The following is a 23531-nucleotide window of genomic DNA, read 5'->3' as shown; positions in this document are numbered from 1 at the left end:
AGACATAAAGACACACAAAAAGAGAATTCATAACCACAGAGATGCATTAAAGAAAATATTAAGGGCCATTCTTTAGGCAGGAGAAAAATGATGATGGATGAAAAGTGAAACACACAAAAAGGAATAGAAAAAAAAATACAATATTAAGTATGTGAAAAAAATCTTGACAAATATTACAGAAAATAACAATCATATGCCTTGTATTGTTTAAAATTTACATGTGTAAAATTTTTAAACACAATAATAAAAACATGGTAATTTAAATCACAATGAGGGTTAATGAAGTTAAAGGGATCTCAGGTCCTTGCATTGCTTAGGAGGAGGGTAAAAATACTAAATAATATTAGATTTTATAAGTCAAAAAAGGATGTCACAATATCTTGAGTAACTACTAATACCAAAAATGTATACAACATACACTACTCATATAGTATATGAATACACACTAAACGTGTGTAACTTCTAAGCCAAGTGTGTGTGTTGGGGAGGTGGTGGTTCGCTAACTAATAAAGAACGTTATCAGTCCAAAGAAAGATGGAATGGAGAAAAAAGGGAACAGAAAACAGGCGGAACAACAACAAAGAAAACCACTAAGAAGTTGATCAATTAAAAAAAAATATTTCAGTAACTGCCTTTGATGTAAATAAATACCTAAATGATCCAAATAAGAGACAAAGATCATCACATTGGAATTTTTTTAAAAAACAAAACTATCTACAACCTCCACTAATCACAAGATTACTGAAATACTGAGTTTAGGTAAAAGGCTAGAAAAAGATACACTAAGCAAACACTAACTTCACCATAAAACTGCAGGAGACATTCTTTCAGGCACGCATAAAACATGTGTAAAATCCCATTATATGCTGAGTCTTACGATCATACAAAAGTTTCCCCAAAAATGCCGAAGATCAGTCAGGATACACAATCTGAATGCAATGCAGAAACCAATAAATATATAGAGGTAGAAAATGCGGACATGGTTGAAAATTTAAAAATCGATGAATATAAGAAAATAATTCCAATGGAATTTTAAAAATACTTTTAAATGAATGATTATGAGATATTATTATATATCAGCATTACAGGATACAGCTTAAGCCATGCTTAAAGATAAATTTACAAGTTTAAGTTCATATATTAGAAAATATGAAAGTGAGAAATTAATGAACTAATAAGCATTTGGGGCGGGGGTGGGGCACAGAATCAACGTAAACCTAAATTCCATAGGAAAAAGAAATGAAAAAAATATGAGAGACAGCAATTCAAAGTCAAAAGTTGGTTCTTTGAGAAGACTAATAAAATTGATAAACCCATGGCAGGCTGATCAAAAACAAAACAAAACAGGAAAGTATTCAAAGTTAGCCTTGAAAAGGAGACAGCTCTGCAGATTCTACAGATTTCCTTCATAAAGATAAGAGAATATTACAAATTAGGACTAGAAAGGAACTTCCTCAACATGATAAAGGCTATTTATGAAAAACCCACAGCTAACATTATATTCAGTGCTTAAAGACTGAAAGCTTCCCCACTAAGTCCAGGAACAAGACAAGGATGCCTACCCTTGCCACTTCTCTTCAACGTAGTACTGGAAGATCTAGCTGAAGCAATAAGACAGGAAAAAGAAATATAAGGTATCCAAATTGGAGAAGAAGAAGTAAAACTATCCCAGTTCACAGACAACATGATCTTACATGCAGAAAACCCTAAAGACTCCACCAAAAAAACCTGTCAGAGCTAATAAATGAATTCAGCAAAGTTGCTGGATATAGATTCAACACACAAAATGTGTTGAAAACATGCAGTGTATGTGTGTAGTGTATATTTCTATACACTAGCAACAGATATTCCAAAAAGGAAATTTTGAAAAATAATTTAATTTAATATAGCATGAAAGATAAACACTTAGGAATAAATTTAACCAAGAACGCCTAAGACTTATACACTAATCACAAAACACTGCTGAACGAAATTAAAGAAGATCTAAGTAAATGGAAAGACAACTGACAATTCTGTCCAAAGTGATACACAGAGTCAATGCAATTCCTACCAAAATACTGTTTTTTACAGATGCAGAAAAATCCATCCCAAAATTCATATTGACTTCCAAGGGATACCAAATAGTCAAAAAACAATCTTGAAAAAGAACAAAGTTGGAGGATTCACATTTCCCAATTTCAAAACTTACTACAAAAGCTATCATAATCACTGTGTATGGTGTGGTACTGATGTAAGGATAGGCAAATAGACCAATGGAATAGAATCAAGAGCCCAGAAAAAAAACTCTCACATCTATGGTCAACTGATTTTCAAAAAGGCTGCCAAGACCATTCAATGGTGAAAGGACAGTCTTTTTAACAAATAGTGTTGGGAAAACTGGATACACATGTAAAAGAATGAAATTATACATTATACCATGCATAGAAATTAACTCAAAGTGGTTCAAAGACCTAAATTAAAGTTAAAACTATAAACCTCTTATAAACATAGGGGCTGATCTTCACAACTCTGGATTTAAGCAATGATTTCTTAAGTTGACCCAGAAGTAAGTATGACACCAAATGCACAGGCAACAAAAGAAACAATAAATTAAATTTCATTAAAATTTAAAACTGCATCACAGAATCCCATCAAGAGAGTGAAAAAACAACCCACAGAATAGGATAAAATATTTGCAAATCACATATCTGATTTAATGTCCACAACATATAAAGAACTCCTACAACTCAATATCAAAAGTTTTAAAATTGAATTGACATGCCCCCCCCGCAAAAGATATACAAATGGCAAAAAGCATATGAAAAGTGGCTCGATGTCATTTGTCATTAGGGAAACTCAAATCAAAATCATAAGATACTATTTTGCACCCATTAGGATGGCTATAATTTTAAAAAAGAAGAAGAAAATAACAAATGTTGGTAAGGATGTGGAAAAACTGGAACAGCAAAAACATTGCTGGTAGGAATGTAAAATGGTGCAGCCAGTATGGAAAACATTTTGGCGGTTCTTCAAAAAGTTAAAGAACTACCTAATGACCCTGCAATTCTACTCCTAGTTTTGAAAATTGGGACTCAAACAGATTTGTACATCAATGTTCACAGCAACATTATTCACAATAGCCGAAAGGTATAAATAACCCAAATGTCCATTAAGAGATGACTGGATAGGCAAAATGTGGTATATACATACAATGGACTATTACTCAGCCATGAAGTGAAGTTCTGACACATGCTACAACATGGATGAACCTTGGAAACCTAATGCAAGGTGAAAGAAGTCAGACACACAAAAACACAAATTTTGTGTGGTTCCACTTATGCATGAGGTACCTAGGGTTGTCAAATTGATAGAGATGGAAAGTGGATTAGAGGTTGCCAGGGGTTGGGGGAGGGAAGAATGGGGATTATTGCTTAATGGGTACACTCCTATTTTGGAATGGTGAAAAAGTCTCTGAAATAGATAGTGATGACAGTGTGCAATATTCCCTTAATTGTACATTTAAGAGTGATTAAAATGGCAAATTCTATGTTGTATATATTCTACCATAATAAAAAAATATATACTAAAAGATATACAAATAAAAAGACTCACTCTCCGTCTCTCCAATCCCACATCCCATCCAACGAAACGTTTACTAGTTTCTTGAGATCCTTTTACTGTTCTTTATGGAAATACAAGCAAACAAACCCTGTTATTCTAGCTCCAGTGACCACTCATTGCTTGAAGAAAAAGCAGCAATTCATCAAGTGGGTAGGACCATCTTTCCTGTTCTGCTGTGCACACAGTACAGTGCTCACCATATAAATATGAACTTTAAAGAGCAAAGTTAAGTACATTTGTTTCCACAATAATTATCTCATTAATCATAGTCTGATGAAAGAGAACATAACCAGTCTACTATACCTGGTTCATTTATTCTGCCAAATGTATGCCTGGTGTTGTGTTTTCTGGTTTTGAAACAAGTTTCACAAAAATCAAAGTCATCACAGTTTCTGCATTTGAATCTAGATCCATTGATGGGAAACATCTGACAGCCATCACACCTGTTTTTAAAATAGCCATTGAGTTGAAAAGAAAAAGCTGAGGTCATTTATTAAATTTAATTCCAAAGAAAACCATCCCTCCCAAACAAATCTAGCAATATAAAAATAAAAACTCACGTAACGCCAGGATGAATACTAGGTACCAACTCCATTTCTGATAACAGCCCAGTCCAGTGAGACTGCTGAGGAAAGTCGACAATAACATCTTTTCCATTGGCACTGAAAGCTAGGACAGAATAGAAATTGTCTGGAACATCTTTGTCACCAATAAAAACCTAAAATTAAAATATCTATACCTAGCTATGGGATATTATATTATAGTTATTTCTGTTTTACAAAGAGTACTTCTCTTTTAGAGAGACATACTAAGATACTTATGGATGAACTAACACATGATGTCAATCAGGGATTAGCTTCAAAATAACGGAGGGAGGGGATCATGGATGAACAACTTTGGCCAGGAGTTCACCAACTGTTGAAGCCAGGTGATGGGTACACAGAAGCTCAGTATACTATATTCTCTACTTCTGTGTATGTTTGAAATTTTCCGCAATAAGAAGGTTTGTTTAATTACGCCAAGCAAAAACTCCATTCAGTTATCTGAGGGAATAAAAATTACATTAATAACGTTTAGACATCTATTGCCCTTTGGTGAAAGCTACTCCAAACATTAACTTCTAAACCAAGTTATTATTTAAATTTATCTTTGTTTTGATTTGTAAAACTTTGAAGAATCTCTTAAGTAAAGAAAACTGTTAAAGTAAAATGTTAAATAGCTTATTTGTTCTTATGTAACCTAAGAAATACTAACACTCCTGTACCACCATTGCAGCCACTTCTAATCTAAGCTGTTTGACAGTAAGAGTTTTCTACAAGACTGAAACAAGAAAAAACAAAGAGGGCTTCCCTGGTGGCGCAGTGGTTGAGAATCTGCCTGCCAATGCAGGGGACACGGGTTCGAGCCCTGGTCTGGGAAGATCCCACATGCCACGGAGCAACTAGGCCCGTGAGCCACAATTTACTGAGCCTGCGCGTCTGGAGTCTGTGCTCCGCAACAAGAGGGACCACGACAGTGAGAGGGCGGCGCACCGCGATGAAGAGTGGCCCCCACTTGCCGCAACTAGAGAAAGCCCTCGCACAGAAACGAAGACCCAACACAGCCATAAATAAATAAATAAATAAATAAACCTAAAAGTTTAAAAAAAAAACAAAACTAACACAGCACATATTTTAAAAAAAAAAGAAAGAAAAAGAAAAAACGAAGAAAAATAGCACTGAGGGAGTTTAAAGATAAAATAAAACCACACATATACTTGGATCATTTCTCATGCAATTGTTAAAATGGACACAGTATACCTTTTAAACTATGCCATGTGTTTGATCTGAAATCTCAAGAATATCAGATTAAATATAAGCTGAGGAGAATTTTGTGTTTCCAGTTGCTAACTCGTAACATTTGCACACATCCATTTCTTAAATTTAGTCCTAAATTCTTACACAGCATTAAGAAAAGAGAGAAGAACACTGAGGAAGCTAGCCATTTGGCAGAAGGATGGACAGAACAAGTTTACAGAACCCCAACATTAGACAAGGCCACCCTGACACTGTAACAGACTGAGATAAAACCAGAACTACTCTTTAACATATCTGGTCACATTCAATCTAATCCAAACCACAAACCCATCCTGGCTGCTCTGCTTCCTTGCTCATCATAACCTCACTGTGAGTCCATTGTTCTTCCTTCTAAATAATCTTCATTAAGATTCTTAGAATTACCCCATTCCTTGAACCCCTCCCAAAATACACAATGCAAACCCCATTAGTCTTCGTTACACCCACTTATGGAGACACCCCATTTTCCAGGGTATGCATCCTCCCAAGTTGCAGTGAGTTAATACATCTGACTCTGTCCAACAACAGGTGTACTCCTGGTCTACAGAGCACTGAAAAGCAAAACAACACTATTTATGTATCATAAGGCTTGCTTTCCACTTGTTTTTCTTGCCCTTGAATGAAAAAATAAAAAGTTACATTAGCTGATGAAAAGCTGGCACTTGGGAGTTTTCTTGCCTGGGGAACATTACCTTTCACAACCCCCGCACTCTGATGAGTCACAGATCCCCACTTGTACTTCGGTGTGGTAACTGAGGCTTTGACGCGAACTTTATCACCAATCTTGATGTGAGAAGGGGAGCTTGGTGGAGGATAGCCTAGAGATTCCAATTAAAAAAATGAACTATAATTAGCATTCATTTCTGGGAGCTCTGAATCTAACTAAGAAAGACAAAAGAACTTAATGAAGAATGTTCTCACCTATAAGTTCCACATGAATATACCTAACCCAGTAGGTGCCTCCTTTCTGCTGCCAGTCACACTGCACATTGAGGTCATGTAATCCATCTCTATCCAACTTGATAACTTTGCCCACATCTCCTTCACACACTTCTTCGTATGTTCGACAGCATCTAACCATCATTCCCACCTAAAATTAAGGTAAAAATCCAGTCCAGTATACAGGTAAAATGATCAATTGTAAGTAGTATTACTCTAGTCCCAAGAAAAATTTCCTCTACCCCCCCAGCATGCTCTCAGAATCGTTTTACACTAAAAGGAACCAGGGCTCTTTAGGAAACTGCCTGGTTTGATGTCTGGGGCAGGAAATATACAAGATGAATTTGGATCAACTCGTGCCATCAAGCAAGGGAGCTATCAAAGATTAATGGGGTCCCTCAAAAGAACAACCTGACCAAAAGGAAAATGGCTGAAACACATCAAATCCATAACAGCCAATAAATTCATCATAATGATAATAAGCAAAATAAAGGTTCTTGGTCATCTTTTTAAGTACCAGGGCACCAATTCACCACTATGAAAACTGATAACACAAGCAAACAAACAAAAAACAACCATTTATTCTGCCTTTTCTGTGTATACAAACTATCTTATAGTTTATCAACCAGAGTTGATAAGAAAGTTTTCTTCAACGAACAGAACTCCAGCTAATAAATTTGGAAGGGATGACAAATTTAGAAAATCACTATTGTGGGACCCTTCTTGATGGGTCTAGATAATGACATTAATGGCTACTGAAGCGCCAAGATGGACAATTTAATAGAGAACGGATGGCGTAGAAGACAAGTGATGCTGCATGTTGGTCCGTACGATACATTCTTTCCCAAGATGCAGCCCGAGTCCACTCACCCTCCAGCCCTCACTTTGACTTTACAGGAGGTGCAGAGGAGAGGGAGGAAGATGTGGGCCAACGTAATTTTAGCCACAAATAAATGGCATGAAAAGGAAAAAAAGAGGGAGAAACTGTTCTAGGGTAAAAAGACACATCACCCAAATGTGAGATGCGTGATCTTGTTCGTATCCAACTCTTAAAAAATGACTATAACAAGCCATTTTTGAGAAAATTGGGAAAATCTGAGCAAGCTTTAAATATAAGATGATAGTAAGGAATTATTGTTTATTCTGTTAGGCAATGCTAGGTAACAGTAATGTCGTTATGTTAAAAATAAAATCCTTTATCTATTAGTGATACATATTGTTGACATATTTACATGAGAAATGAGATGATTTCTGGGATTTCCCCAGAAGTATACTAACTAGAACAGAAGAATTAAAACAGGAAAAGAAAGGATTTAAGGTTAGAAAGGACTACATAAAGAGCATAACTAAATGTTTAAAATTAGATGGCAATGAGAATAACATTTTTTTTTAAAAAGCAAAAACAGATTGTAAAAGTGTCCGAAACGGGGGTCACCGAGAAGCACAGGGCTGTGCGCCACGTCACTGTGGACGAGCCCCTTTTGCTCTCTGGCTCTGGTACCCGCCCCCCCTTGCTCATCTTCTGCTCCCCCGTCCTCTGCTGCAGCCACAGTGGCCTCCCCTGCTGGGTGCTGCACCCTCCCTCTCTGGCTTTCTGAGATGCTCAGACATTTGCTGAATGAAAACCTAAACAAAGTTCCAGCCTAAGACAATTACTCACCTGAATATTCTCTCTCACGTACACAGCATAATCATCATTACTCAGGAAATCAGCTCGCTTTTTATACGTCTGGCTCTCTGTTACAACAGCACCAGTAGACTACAAAAGACAAATACATTTTTTTAAATGGTGAACCAGATAAACCTACTTAAAAAGAAAGTAGTTTGTGAAATCTGTAATATTAAAAAAGAAAGTATAAAATATTATCCTATGTTTTCACTATAAAATTCTTCATTTAAAAGAGACTAATAGCAACAGGATTGTAAGCAGAATAAATCTCAAAAGCTGAAAGTATAGAAAATTTCTGAGCCATATCCAAATTATAAAACAACTGGCTCAGATCAGAAGTCAATGTGTCCTGTAAATAATGATTTTTTATTAAGATCTTCTCTAACGGCTACCCAACATCATTGGATGTTGGAACAAGGGTCTGTCTTAAAGCTAAAAGTAATTAAGAGACAGAAAACCCAGGCAGCACTTCGTAGCTTTGCCTCGTGCCCAGCAGAACCGCAGAGGGGCCCATGGAGTGGTGCACAGGAATCCAGAGCTCAGGACAGATGGGCATGAGGGGAGCACTGACCACAGCATAGGCCGTGTCATCCACATCCTCCACCACCTCCTCGTCTGAACACTCCTCAGACCCCGTGTCTGCATCCGAGAGATCCGTGACCTGCACGTCAGCATGGTCCAGCAGCCACCCAACCAAGGCTTCCACGCCTAGGAGCAAGCACACACAGCACAACCACGGTGAGGACCACAGCGCCTGCCTCCCGAGGGGCCTCTGACGTTAGCATTTCACGGGAAGCCTACAAACAAATGGGTGGGCACATTAAGTCCGACACCCACAAGGAAAACCCAGTACCTGGCAAGCCAGCAGCATTCCCAGAGGCGCCAGTGAGTGACTTCAGTGCAAACTCGATGTTCCTTCTAGGAAACCCCATTTCCATGAGCTGAACCACAATAGGCAGAGCAGGACCAGGAGACTGCTTGTGCTTCTTCGCTCTAACTGGGCGAACACGCTGCACAGGGACAGGCGTCGTGGCCTCGCTGGAGCTGCAGTCTTCAAACACAGGGCTCAACGGGTGAGTAGACTCCACAGCCAGACACTGACACACGGCCAACGCGGCAGCCTGGGCAAATGAGAGCGGAGCTTGGGGGTTTCTAAATCAGGGGACTGAGAAGCCCAGGGAAATGGAAAGTACAGACCACTACTATGAACTACAGTACAAAACTACAGAAAGCCCTGGCTTACACGTGTATTTTTAAATGAATGGATAAAACATGTTTAAAACCAACAAAGACAACTTTCGTAGTTCAATGCAGAGGAAAGATTCAATGGTCAAGTAACTCCTGCTTCAGTACACACAGAGTCTACCTAGTAAATGAGCTAATTATCAATGTCCACTGAGGAAACTTCACAGCAGCCCCGAACGCTGAGCGAGCGAACACAGGTGAGAGGCCTGATGGGGCGGGAGAAAGGGACCCCCACCCTTCCCCGTGACAGGTCAGTGCCCACAGCCTCCCGCTTTCTTCCCTCTGCACGCAGGTCAGAGATGGCACAGGACCCTCTCGTGTGCCACCAAATCAACTCCCAACTATTCAAAGGCAGAAAAGCCACTCTGGGGGTTAAACACGGTATAAAAAAAATGAGGGAAATAAAGAATACTGGGTAACAAATTGCAGTGCATCAATGAACACATGCATCACCGTGGCCTGCAGCTGGGAACTGCCTGCCTCCAGACAGGGAGCCCTCCCCCTGGTCCACTTGCAGCTCTCTGCCCCTTCTCTTCAGTTGTTCTCACAGCACTGAGACTTGCTTTTTTTTTTTTTTTTAACTGAACACGTGTGGAAGGCATTCGGAGGAAACAGAAGACACCGTTGGGCCTTCCAGTGCTTAGCAAGTGTCAAAAGCCTAGGGTTTTGCTGTGAAGTCCAAATAACTCGGAAGTGACAGGCTTCCTAAAAGCTTACAACTCAGAACCAGATCGAACTAGGGATTCTGGTTCTGGTAATGGAGAGGGAACTGGACTAAGCCTCTGCCGTGATAATAATTATGAATTCTGGACAAAATATTTTTAAAAACTGTTTGAAGGTCCCGGAGAAAACAGGAACAGGTGCAACCTTGACCACAGGGAAGCCCACAGGCAAGCCGCTAACAGGGGCACTGTCACTGGACAGCGGCCTGCCAGAGCAAGTAGAGGTGAGGGAGAACCACAAAATGCACATGCGGTCTACCCTCAAATCTTTGGCGGGCGGCAAAACTGAGCGTGTGTGAGACTCAAGAACCCAGCCAAAAGAAACTGCTGGAAGGCCCAGTGCTAGGGAGACGGTGTGACATCCCAGTCCAACCAAGTTTCAGCACGTTGCTCAAGATGTAAAGGTCTCCACTGAAACCTCAGAAGAGATTCTAAATCCCACAGAATTAGAGACCAGGAACCAGGACTAAGGGCCAAACAAAAATAAATCATCACCAAAAAGTCGAGAAACAGGCCTCCTTAGACTGAGGAAAACTACCAGGTACTGAACCATCTACAAAAATAAAATTCCTCATTCTCCAGAGGAAGGTGACAGACCCAGAGCCCATACGACATAATATCCAAAACATCCAGAATACAATAAATTTTTTTTAGATATGTAAAGAAGCAGAATCAATAATCAGAAGAAAAACTGCCACTGGTAGCAGACCAACAAGTGGCCTAGGCAATAGAATTAGCAAATAAGAAATTTAACATAACAATCAGATATATGTTTTAAAATATACAGTAAAAGATAGATATAAAGGGTGAAGAGATGGGAACTGTCAAGAACGATAAAACTATAAAATATGAACCAAATGGAAATATGAGATCTGAAAATATAAAATAAAGAATTTCTTAGGTGGCTTACAGCAGATTAGACCCAATAAAGCAGCACACCCTGACCTTTAAAACAGTTCAGTACAGTTAACCAAGTCATTTAACCAAGAGACTTAAAAATAACAGAAACTCATTAATAATCTAGCAAACTACAGCAATAATCTTAGAAAAGAACAAAAGAGAGTGGGACAGGAAAAAATATCATAGTCAATAGTATCCAAATTTGGTGGGGGGGGAAAAAAAATCAAGTCAGAGCTACAAGTAACTTAAGCAAACCCCAAGGAGTATAAGGGGGAAAAACCACCTACACCATAAGCACACTTAGTCAAATTGCAGAAAACAAAAAGAAAAACAGAAAATACTAAATGCAGCCAGAGGAAATGAAAGACATTTCATACAGAACAATAAGAATGTCAGCTGAATTTCCATCAGAATCAATGGAGGCAAAGCAATGGAAGCTCTCTCTCTGGTACAGTAGCCCTTCCCGGTTCTTAAAGGACAACTCCAGGTCTCCTTGTTTCCTCCGAGTCTTATCTTTCCCCGTAACACTGGGCACCTCCCAGCATGGCTCTGGGGTGCATCTGCCCAACACCCTCTTCATTGCTCAGTGTCCTGTTTTTATCTGATAGGTGACTGGCAACACAGCCTTGCAGCAACTTTCACCTGATCTCCCATCTCAAGTTTTCAGACCTAAGGAGTAGCTGGCATTCAGGCCTACTTGGAGAAGGCCCGGCACCCTCCTCTCCTGCTGCCCCCATGCCCAACATTTCCTGCCTTCTCCCTTTGCCCCCCACCAGCTTCCTAGCTCACTCTGGATCCTGGCTCCCCACAGGGTCTTAGTCTCTGAAGATTTCTACTACGGTATTGTCTGCCTGCCAAATTGAGCACTCAAGGTTTTGGTTTTTGTGTGTGTGTTTTTTAAATTTATTTATTTATTTTTGGCTGTGCTGGGTCTTCGCTGCTGCACGCGGGATTTCTCTACTTGCAGTGAGTGGGGGCTACTCTCAGTTGCGATACATGGGCTTCTCATTGCAGTGGCTTCTCCTGTTGCGGAGCACAGGCTCTAGGCACACAGGCTTCAGTAGTTGCAGCACGCGGACTCAGTAGTTGCAGCTCACGGGCTCTAGAGCGCAGGCTCAGTAGTTGTGGCGCACGGGCTTAGTTGCTCCACGGCATGTGGGATCTTCCCAGACCAGGGCTCGAACCCGTGTCCCCTGCATTGGCAGGCGGATTCTTAACCACCGCGCCACCAGGGAAGCCCTCAAGGTTTTGTTTTTGTCTTTGATACTTTGTCCAGAATTTCTGATGTAGTACAAAGCAAGAAGTATTTTTTAAAATATCTAGTCCTCCACGTGGTGGGCCATGATAGTTCCCATCATGCTTAGACGTGGTCAGATGTCAGTCTCTTCTGTGGGAACATGCCCACAGCCCCACCCCTGAGTATGCAGTGCAGTGCACATGCTCCAAAACAGGGTGTTGGCTGAGAGCCTGGCAGCAACAAGGCATGCTCGAGACAGGCTTTGGCGTGAGTGAAACAAATGAGCAAGTGCCATATTCCTAGGTCTAATGGGGCTCTTTCAATAATAATATTTCCTGGAAAAAGATCCCTCCACGAATATTTGAGCATTAACCCAAATGCTGAATCTAGTTGATTTTTACAGATAATTCACAGAAACTCTAAATAAGATTAAACTGTAACTCATTCATTCTCTAACTAGTATTGTAATATTCTATGACAAACATGGTTAAAACCTACCTAGTCATAAGAATTATTTTGGCATATCATTTAAAATTAGACTATATCCGTAAGAAAATACACATCTAGGAAAAAAAGTTGTTCACAATCTAATGCACTGGATTAAAATTGCCAAGGCTACTGACTGTACCTCAAGCTCCTGTTTGTCAAATATGGCCTTCACTGGAGATGGCTGGGTGGCCGAGGCCAATAACTGCTGCAAGAGGATCATTGGGGGTTGTGGCCCTTCAGGAGACATGTCCCCAAGGTCAGGGGATGCAGCTGCTCCATCATCTGAATTTAAAAACAAAATATGGATGACACCGCATTTTCAACAGCAAACATTTCCTTACTACAAAAGATAGTGCACTGAGCATGTTAAACCAGGTATGATTTCTACCTCATCAAGCATCAGGTAACCAAAATCTTCAAGGCTTTTTCCACTCCCTGCTTTTTGGCCTCAGTCCTTCTTTAGTTCATCTGTCTGTGTCTTTAGAGCCAACCAAAGCTACCTCCCAGATTCCTGCCCTTGGTCCAGTTCTTAACCTTCTCCATCTTGGTGCTCACTCATTGCTCCAGAAACCCCTTCTATGAACACTCCCAAGTTTGTATCTCTAGCGATGGTTTTTCTGTTAACCTTGTTCAGACTATAAACTGACACCAATTCCAATCATGACGTGTGGTCAGGGTGATGTCTTTTGTTGTAATGTGAGCAGCTTCGGGTGAGGTGTCTGGCACTTCTTGTTTGCCCTGGGACCACTGATAGCCAGGTTTGGTTACAATTTCAACTAATCCTCTAGACCAGAGGTTGTAAATCGCCTCGAAGTGCCAGAGAGTAAACAGTTTAGGCTTACCGACCACAGGGTCTGTCACAGCTACTCAACTCTGCCACTGAAGTGTGAAAGTGGCCAGAGATGACATGTAAACAAGCAGGTGCGGCTATGTTCCCATAAAACTTTGTAAAACAGGTGGCTGTGGTGGATTTTTTAAGCCCTGTTCTAGACAGGCTCCATCTGGAGCCCTTGATCTGCCCCAAGCGTGGGATGGTAATCCTGATTCAGTGCTGCCATAGCTCCTCATCGGGGTGACCACAGAACAGCCAATCCAATTCCCTGGGCTCTGGTTCCTGATCTTCTAATACCACTGTGGATTATCTTCAAGGTCCCTAATGTCTAATACGGAATGAATCTGCACTTTCATTAGATTTACCTCATACTCAGCATGTTATAATTAAATTCATAATGCCCTCTTAAGTCTAGGAAACAAAACGAAACACCCCACGCTCCACTGGACTTTCTAATTTTTGTCAACAGCCCTCCTCCCTATTCTCCCTATAACTCAAGCTTGAAACATTAGCCATCTTTGACTTTTCACTAGTTTTCCAAAAAGATATCATCGAAAAGACTACACCATCACAGTGTCTACTGATACCTTCTTTCCATTTTTCATGCCTTCCTCTGGAAGACACCTTATCACTTGACACAATTGCCCCCATCTCCATGATCTCCCTGTTTCAAATACTCCTATAACTCACTAGCGTATGTATTTATCTTCCTCAACATGAGTCCTTGTCATGACAGGCGCTGCCACAGCTTCCCCAGTCAGCCTTACCTCTCATTCTGGTAGTCAGGGCACTCTATCACATGACTTCAACTGACCTCTCCAGCTTTAGCCCCACAGTCCTCGATAAACACTGAGCTCCTTACAAAGCTCAGGACCCACATACTTACTGCTTATGCCTGTGCTCCTACCGTCTCCTCCCGCGGGACGGAGACGCCTCAGTACCCTGCACCCAGGGTCTGCCACACACTTCCAAGGCTGCTCTCCCCAGCCCTCCGCTGCCAGCATCCCCCAGACGTCTGTGAACCTGTGCTCACATGTCTTACAGCACACAGGCCCGTACCTTGGACAGAGCCATCTGCGTCCATTTTCTATCCCCACCCTCACCCCAGAGAGTAAAAAATCATAAACAAGGACTATCTTGCTCCCCATAATATTTAACACAATGTCCCTCAATAATAGGTAATCAAAAAATATTTCATAGCTTTGGTTTTTTTTCTATTCAAAGTGATAGGAACTCATTCCAGAAAATTGAGGTTATATATAAGAGTACACAGAACATAAAGTCAGCTGAACTTCTACTGTCACTATTTTGGTAAGCAAATGAATCTATGGCAAATCTACAAACTGATATACATAGCAATGAGCTTTTTTGTTTATCATTTTCAAATTTCCATGGCATTAACATATACATATATATATATATCATCATTGTGAATGGCGCCATGGTATTCCACTGCATGGGTACCCCACCTAATAATGGGCATTTAGGTGTCTCCAGTTTTCATCACAAAAACAATACCAACAAAAAAGCCATAATGAGCGTCTGTAAACACGTATCTCCATGCCTTCTCATGTGATAAATTCCCACAAGATGACTTGCTAATCATTGGATATACAGATACAGATATGTGTGTGTGTGCATTTTGAAGTCTAACATTGCCTCAAATGCCCATTAAATGGTTGCACCAACTTAAATTCCCACTGGCAAAGTGTTAGAGCAGTGCCACTTTACGTGCATATGAACCACCTTAGGGCCTTGTCAAAAACGCAGATCCTGATTTCTTAGCTCTGGGGTGTGGCCTGAGAGTCCACATTTCTACATGTTCCTATGTGCCATCAATGCTACTGGTCCTTGGGCCGCACTTTAAACAGTGAGGCAGTAGAGCACTGTTTTCTCTCCCTCCCCACCAAATCCCCTCCGGCTTTGCCTATCACTTTTCATCAATTACTAGCCAGGCTGCACATCCTCCTTGTACATGTAGAGGCCATCTGTACCTCCCCTTTTATGCACTGCCTGTTCATGTCCCTTGCCTGTTTCCTACTGGAGTATCTGCCTTTCTGACAGAGTCAAAAGGGCTCCTTAAAAAGATACCTGTATGAGCAGCTGCGGCCTCCTGGACAGCTGGCTGAGACAAGATCTGCCTGAGCTGGTCCTGGTGGGAAAGCAGAGCACGGCCCGCCTTCAGAATGTACAGCTTTAGCTGCTGCCACCTCAGCAGGTCCAAGTCTACTTGCCCTGTGGGGAAAAAAAAGGACTCAGCAGGAATGGAACACGCTGCTTGGGCTCTCCCCCTCAGCAGCTGTACAGCCTTGAGGAAGGCACTGCCCTGAGGGACTCAGCTGACCACGTCAAAGCCTGTCCGTAATGTAGGACTTGCCTTTCCCAGTACTGTGGGTAAGCGTCCTCTACCTCCCCCAGGTCTTCTCCCTTTCCCGCTCCCCATGCATTACCTCGGGATGGGGCGAGTATTAGACGGTTTAACACAGTTAGAACCATGTTAGCTATTGCCAGCATAATCAAATATTTCCCAAATTGCTGAAATTTCAACCAGATACCTACATCACAAATAAAATACTTTCACCTTGTCTTCCCAAGACGCCTATGAGACACTTTTGTCAGATACTCACAGCATACAGTTCTCTAACTCACCAAAATCATCGCACCCTACAGAATCTTATCTAAACAAATGACTGCAGTAATGTCCACGGGCGGACTGAGGAACAGACTGGGGAAGCCACCACAAGGATGGTAGGCAGACCACAAGGAGAGCCAGATTACAGTCACAGCAGCAGCGTTCCGAAGCAGGGCATGCTGGAGGCCATGGAAGGCAGCATGGGGACGTGGGAATGTGGGATGGAAGGGCACAGGAAGAGCCAGAGGTGCCACTGGGGCACCAAGCTCGAATACCTGGCAGACAGGTTTATTCACTGTGACAGGAAACACTGGCTAAGGGACGAAGTTAGTTGAATTGTTGACATGCTGTGGTTTACATGCACCTGGCCCTCTAGCCAGAGATGTGAACTGGAGATCCAGAGTTAAAGGTGTTTACCATCATAAACGCTGCAGCAGCAACTACAGGAATGGGGAGAAATGGGTGAGAAAACTCAAGAAGAGTGGGCAGAAACATCAAGAAGTTATGGATGAAACCACAAGGATTTCCAATGTGCAAAGAATGGTCAGGGAGAAGAACTCTCAAAGAATGTGTGAGCGGCAATGTAAGGAAAGTCAAGAGAGCAGTGGAAGAGGAAGAGTTCAAGCACGAGTGGCCTTGGTCTTCGACAGGTGGCCAGCGTCCAGACACCAAGCGAGGCAGGTCCAAACACACAGGCCCTGCTGGGTATGGCTGTGATGAGGCGAGGGGGTAAGTGGGGAGGGGGAAAGAACACAGACTCGTCTTCAAAAAGTGTGCGCAGAAGAACGCTGGCACCGGGAGGTGGGGAGGCCTGGGGTTCTTCAGGTGCCACCCCCGCCATGGCATCATTCTTTGCATCACCTACTCTCATCTCCACACCCATCGTCACTCAACCAATGGCAATCCATCTGAACCCAAAGACTTCAGCAGTGACAGAACTTGCTCCGACAAAACAACAAACACTGTCCAAACAACAATAGTTAAGACTGTAGCTGTTTCATCATGAAAGGCATGTACTGACCTGCAAAACCCTGTTTAGGTGACTTCTTTATTTTGTGTTTTTCCAATTTGCTTCCAGCAAGGTTCACCAGCTGAGCCCAGACCGAGAGCATGGGCTCTGTGAAGGGCAAGTTGGTGACGCTGAACGCCACAGCAGGGAGCTGGAGAGGGAGCACAGAAACCTTCAAAGTGTGTCCAGCGAGAAGGACAAATGAATGTTCTGAAAGTTATCGTAACTATGAGTCGTAATTCTGAAGCAACACACATATTCATAAGTCTTTCTAGATCTGAAAATAATTTTAAAAAGATGACCCTGAAGGCAAGATAAAGGCTTACATGTATAGTAAATATAACCTAAATTAATTTTTTCTTTACCGACTTGTTAAACAATAATTACATCATGGTGGTAGTTATTAACTTCTTAGGTATTTTCTATACATTTCAAATTTTCTACAACATGCATATATTCCTATAATAATCAAAAACAGTATTTTATTGAAAGATATAGGCAAATTGCACTTAGGTCACATCAAAGTAATATAAATCACTCACTTTCCCTATGGATCCCTAATTCACAGATTTAAGACGACAGTAGCTGCTACATAGGTCATGTCACACTCATGAAGAAAGATCATTTTTTTTAAAGGAGTCATTTTTAAGGTTTTTTTGAAAGTTGAGTCGTTCAATAAAAAATAAATTTCATAAATTCACATTTTGAAATAAATAAAACTAACTTATACTTACACAGGACCCTCTAAATTGCTAATGCCCCTTCATGTCTTTTGAGGCTTAAAATAAGACACACGAACTACTAATCCATATACAACCCTGTGAGATAGGCCCTGCTAATCAAAGGAAGAAAGATAGACGGTTTTCCTTAAGGTGGGTAGCTTCCTAGAAGGCCAACCTAGACTACAAGAATCAAGTTCTTCCCAGGTCTAGTATAAAACCCCTTTGCCTCATTACCTAGTAACCCGAACACAAGTTCACCTACTGGCTTCAGCTGATTCAGTGGGCAAACGCGACACGTCCGCATGTCGGAGAACTGCACGGTGATTTTGCCCTTCGGGGTGATGCGAGTCACGGTGCCTTCTCCAAACTCATCATGCATGACTTGTCCCCCTAGTCGCAACCGACCGTCAATGCCTCCAATCACAGCCAGGACTGCCATGAGGCCCCCCACCTCAGGGGTCTCAGAGTCAGGAAAGTAGTCCTCTAACAGAGCCTAATGCAGACAGACAGCAAGCTTGTAGACGAGAGCCCAGGGGCTGCCTGTCTCCTACACACTTGCAATTAAGCCGAATTCACTTTTACGTTAGTTTCCTCAATAATTTTTTCCAGTAAAAAGTATTCTAAGATACATCCTTGAACAAAATACACAGCATTTAAAAAGGTAATCTGAAAGCTAAATCAGCATTCTACAGAGAAAAACTAGCCGCTGTGAAAGGCGGCGCGGCACCCACCCCCTCCGCCGGCTTCCCCGCGCAGCCGGCGGCGACGGAGCGCAGCTGCGAGTTGATGTACTTGTTGATGAGTCCGTTCCACTGGCCCAGGGAGTGCAGGGTGCGGAGCAGCGCCACCGCCTCCTCCGCCAACGTGCTGCTGTGCGTGGCAGTCAGGGAGGCCTGCGGCCGGGCCCTCCGCCTCCTCAGCGTGGATTCTGCGGGAGACACGTGAAGGAGGGCCTCGTGACGCCGCTCGCTTACCCGGGACCCCGGTAAGGAGGAGAGCCGCCCACCTCTGAGCAGCGGGACATCTGAAGAGCAGGTGGTGAGCAAGCGCCCCAGGAAGCCAAACAGCTTCTCCACAAGGCACTCCATGTCCCTTGCCCTTTCCGTCTTGTCCCACGACGGAAGTACCGCTTGCAGTAAATGTACAGCTAAGATCTGGTAAAGGCAGTTGAAAACAGCGAGCATTAAAGAAAGCCACCGTCTGACAGATTAGGAGACTCTACTTTAGTTTTTGTTCCTGCAACACAATTAATCATGTGAAAATTCTAATATTCATTATTTTACAGCAAGATAATTACATCCAAGTTGACTAGGGATATGGATTATCAGAGGTTAAAAAATAAGCTACATTACACATGCAGACATTCATTTAATTAGAGAATAATTCCTTTTAGTTTAATTCTTCTCAAGACAATTATACCACAACTCCTGTGAAGCAGATCAGAGCAGCTGGTAGGATTTATCACTTCACAGGAAAGCAAGTCAACTAAGGTTTAACAACCGAATCAATTTAAAATAATCGATATCCTCAGCCTCTGAACTCTAGAAAATCTACTGTGTTAGTTCTAGTTCTTTTCTGCCCTCAGGCACCTAATGACGATGGCCAGCTCGATGCCAGCTCTGATGGGGCTCCCACAGTCCCCGAACTCACGCTGAGCGGGGGTCAGTCTGGCAGCACAGTTACCTGCCGCTGCAGCGAGGCGGCGGTGAACGGCGCGTGTCCCTCCACGACCGTCGTGAGCAGCGCGATCCAGGGCGGCGAGCTGAGGGCGGCGCACATGTGCGGCGTGAGGGCGATGCTGCGCACGAAGCCCAGGGTGCACCAGCTCCGGTGCTGCTCCCGGCGCACCCGCCTGCCGGGGGAGGCTGCCAGGGCAAGACAGACCAGCTGGCACCCCGTTTCCAGGAGTGCATGCCCGGCGCAACTTTTAACTAGCTACACCACGTTATGTGCAATAATAAGCTCCTTTACACGTATATCACAGTTTCAATTACTCTAAGTGAGAGGAACAGGAGGACTTGCGACTTAGCTCAAGGAACACTTTACATTTTAAAGATCTCTGAGGTACATGGAGTAACTCAAACTCGCTAAGGAATTTCATCTACTTACTGCCTCTAAGCAGTAGGAAAACAATTCACAATTCAATAGCAGTTATCTGTGGGAGGGCATCTGGTACAGTTTGTAAATCTCACATGTTTTGAATATCTCCCATGAGCTTGTTTATATTTGATCTGCATCATAAATTTCCAATCCAAGTTTAAGAAGGCGACGATAGTAGAATGAGAATAAGAGGTTTTCACAGGGTTTAGTTTACCCGGTTTGGCTCTGCCGAGAGCATGACCCTATCTGCTCCTCCCGGGGTCTCCACTAGTGGACACCTGGGCTTCCGAGCCCTCCTGGCTGGCAGAGGCCCTGAGGTGGGGTCACGCCACGTGAGCTGCTCAGATCCCAGACCAGCTCCCCTTCCCCAGCTCCCACGGCCCAGCCCTCCTGCTCTCCAGGCTTCCAGGGACACCACCCTTCAGACATGCTGTCTCCCATACTCAGTCACACTCACCCACACACATGCACAGGCACTCGCACCCCACCACGCCTCAGGCACGCACTCTCACGGCCACTCACAATCACTCACACATACCCAGTTACACACATCCACACCCACACTCAGTCTCACTCAAACTCACGTGTACACACACACATGCACTCAAACCTGCACACGTACACACACACGTTTGCTCCACTCACTTCCTCAACTTCTCCCACACTTACACATACTCACATTCACATAGTGAAAACACTTTTGTAGGTTGAATTGTATCCCCCAAAATTCATGTTCACCCAGAACCTCAGACGTGACCTTATTTGGAAATAAACTCTTCACAGATGTAAGTAAGGTAAGGATTGAGATGACATTATACTGGATTAGGGTGAACCCCAAATCCAATGAAAGCCCTTATAAGAGGCAGAAAAGAACAGAGGAGGCATCCAAGTGAAGATAAGACAGAAACTGGAATGATGTGGCCACAAGCCAAGGAACACTGCAGCTACCAAAGCTCAAAGAGAAATCGAGGGGCCCTCCCCTAGAGTGTTCAGAGGGAGCACAGGCCTGACGGCACCTGGATTTTGGACTTCTGGCATCCAGAATTCTGACAGAAGGAAGTTGTTGTTCTAACCCACTGTTCAGGGTTGAACTGTGTTCAGTCCTAACCCCTACTACCTCAGAATGGGACCTTATTTGGAAACAGGGCCATGGCAGATGTGATTAGTTTAGATGAGGCTAAACTAGATTAGGGTGAGTCCTTAATCCAATGTAACTGATGTCCTTATAAAAAGGGGAAATTCGGAGACAGACACACACAGGGAGAATGCCATGTGAAGATGAGGGCAGAGATCTACAAGCCAGGGAATGCCAAAGACTGCCAGCAAACCATCAGAAATCAGGGGAGAGGCCTGGAACAGATCCTTCCTGCCCTCACGGTCCTCAGAAGGAACCTGCCCGGCTGACACCTTGATCTTGAACTTCTAGCCTCCAGAACTGTGAAGAAATAAATTTCTGTTACTGAGGCTGCTAGACTGTGGTACTTTGGTGTGTCAGCTCAAGCAAACTACTACACCGTGTTTGTGGTCATTCGTTACAGCAGCAGCCCTACGACGCTGACACACACACCCACGCTCCCCCACATGCACGCACACACACACACCCATGACAAATCCACAGCCCACTTGTGACTCTGTGGCCCGCAGCTGTCCGCTGCGTACGTGTCCTGTCTGCCGTCCCGCTCTCCACCAACATTCGCAGCAGCCCACACAGAGTCTTGACGGCTTCGCTCTGCATAACTTCAGCATGGACTCCAGCGGAAAGACAAAGAGTCTGCAGTAAAGTAACAGTGCTGGTAAGCATCACCGCCGTGGGGTGAATGTTCCTTTCAATCTGTTCAGCTTCTGAAAAAAAGAATCAAAATAAGGAACTATACTCCCAAATAAACTGGAAAATGTCCCTGCATGTAACTTAAGGGATTTAATATCACATTCTTCTTTTCTTACTGTGGAAAGGGAAGCAGCTCTTTGCAATTAAAGATGGAATTCAGGATGCACAAATGCTCACCCTAATCAGCTCTGGCCCCACCTTACTCAAAGGAAACAAGCCTTTTAAATTACAGTTGAGTTTTTTAAAGCAATCTCAGCATACAGCTCAGAAGCACTAAAACGATTTCAAGGATCCAACTTATCAAATGTCAAAAGCTGGCTGCTGATGAGTTGGCTATGCATGCCCCGACGAAGATGAGGTGGCCGCCTCCAAGGAGGTGGAGACCGTGCTCACACGTCCGGGCCATCGGCGTCTGGATGAGGGAGACACGACTGGGCCACCTCGCCGTCACCTGGCCTGCCCTGCTCAGGGCCCAACTTCACAAGCGAAGCCCCCAGGCAGAGAGCCGGGTGGAGGGACACCTGGCCTGGACACTGTCGGATACAGTGATAACAAAGCAGCACCAGCTACCTAGGCAGGGCCACACAGCTTCCCGCACGCTCCTCCTAACACGCCCAAGACAGGGGTTACCCGGTCACATCTGACACGCACGGAGCAGCCTGCACGTGCGGTGGGCACAGGACACAGCCTCTGCCACCTTCCACGCCACCCCTTCTCTAGCGAGCTCAGCCTCCTGGGTCTCCTCTCCTAACCATAAGCGTGACCTTGGGAGCCTGCCGTGCGACGCATACAGCAGACACCTGAGCCCCAAGAGTCAGTGCCAGCCTCCTAGACAGTCTCACCAAGATCGGCATCCCAGGGTCTTTCAGACGCGTCTCAAAAAATGTCATGAAGCCCTCCTCCCACAGCCTTACCTCTCCTTACAGGGTTAACTTTCTGAGGTCACTCTAAGTTCTCACCCTCACTTTCTCTAAGGCAGTAAGGTACTGACTAACTCCACGTTATGTGCCACATTCTGAGGGAAGGGCCTCGGGGGGGAAGGTGAAAGACGGAAGAACACATGCTCAGGGCACGGTGAGGCAATGTCCGCTACTCCAGGAACAGGCTCAGGGACACCAGGAGGCCCACCAGAGGAGAGGACACAGCAAGCCCCCCACTGCCTCACCCCGCCCCCCGCCACTGTCTCCGAGGCGAACTGGGGAGTCAAGTCCCTCAGAATCACCTGGGGCCTGTTTCAACCAGACCTTCGGGAAAAGCCTGACCTACAGAGCGCCTCTCTCACTCCCAGATGAAAGGACGGGCAGCCAACACACAGCTTGCCAGGTCCCCCGGGCACCCACCGGAGTCGTCCTCCGTGTCCGAGTCGTCTGCCGAGGGCTGTGTAGAGGCCGGAAGCTCCGCCAACTTCAGGTCGTACTTCCCCTCCTTCCCCATCCTGTAAGAGTTGGTGCTGCCTGTGTCCCACTGGACCCTGATCCAGCCATCCTCTCCAAGTTCACCGATCACGCGGCCGAGGCCAGGAGGAGGTCCGTCCTGAGGAAGCCAAAGCAAAGACTGGTTAAAAGTATGCAGGCCTGTCTGTCACAGGAACACTGCCTGTAAGGGTGGCTGCAGCACTGGACACGGCCCTCGGGTCCACAGGGGGCTCCAAACCCACCTACAAGCCCAGCTCACATCACCACTGTAAAGTGAACACCAGGACTAACCTGCTCGCACTCCTTCACCAAAGAGGTGAGCGGGGAAAGTACCACCTCAGTTAGCATGCTCTCTAA

At 43.9% G+C, this 23531-nt stretch overlaps 1 protein-coding gene across 4 annotated transcripts in view; it reads right to left on the bottom strand.

The window, feature by feature from the left end:
- HERC2 (HECT and RLD domain containing E3 ubiquitin protein ligase 2) overlaps window positions 1-23531 on the bottom strand; it is a 219079-nt gene that overhangs the window by 87656 nt on the left and 107892 nt on the right. For 2 of the 4 annotated variants that reach the window (XM_036856965.1, XM_036856966.1), the window contains 16 exons: window positions 23100-23292; window positions 21591-21773; window positions 19515-19696; window positions 18838-18985; window positions 18563-18759; window positions 18094-18324; window positions 17122-17260; window positions 15560-15703; window positions 12776-12918; window positions 8897-9164; window positions 8615-8751; window positions 8035-8133; window positions 6357-6525; window positions 6128-6253; window positions 4161-4269; window positions 3904-4043 (listed from right to left, as the gene is read on the bottom strand). In XM_036856965.1, coding sequence (XP_036712860.1) covers window positions 3904-4043; window positions 4161-4269; window positions 6128-6253; window positions 6357-6525; window positions 8035-8133; window positions 8615-8751; window positions 8897-9164; window positions 12776-12918; window positions 15560-15703; window positions 17122-17260; window positions 18094-18324; window positions 18563-18759; window positions 18838-18985; window positions 19515-19696; window positions 21591-21773; window positions 23100-23292 — 2608 coding nt within the window. Of the gene's footprint in view, window positions 1-3903; window positions 4044-4160; window positions 4270-6127; window positions 6254-6356; window positions 6526-8034; window positions 8134-8614; window positions 8752-8896; window positions 9165-12775; window positions 12919-15559; window positions 15704-17121; window positions 17261-18093; window positions 18325-18562; window positions 18760-18837; window positions 18986-19514; window positions 19697-21554; window positions 21774-23099; window positions 23293-23531 lie in introns of all 4 variants that reach the window. The other 2 variants (XM_036856964.1, XM_036856963.1) reach the window with 1 other exon arrangement.

Source organism: Balaenoptera musculus, chromosome 7, assembly GCF_009873245.2.
Source record: "Balaenoptera musculus isolate JJ_BM4_2016_0621 chromosome 7, mBalMus1.pri.v3, whole genome shotgun sequence".
In the NCBI taxonomy this organism is placed as follows: Eukaryota; Metazoa; Chordata; class Mammalia; order Artiodactyla; family Balaenopteridae; genus Balaenoptera; species Balaenoptera musculus.
The sequence above is the reverse complement of the archived record's forward strand: the minus strand, read 5'-3'. Positions and strand labels throughout refer to the sequence as shown.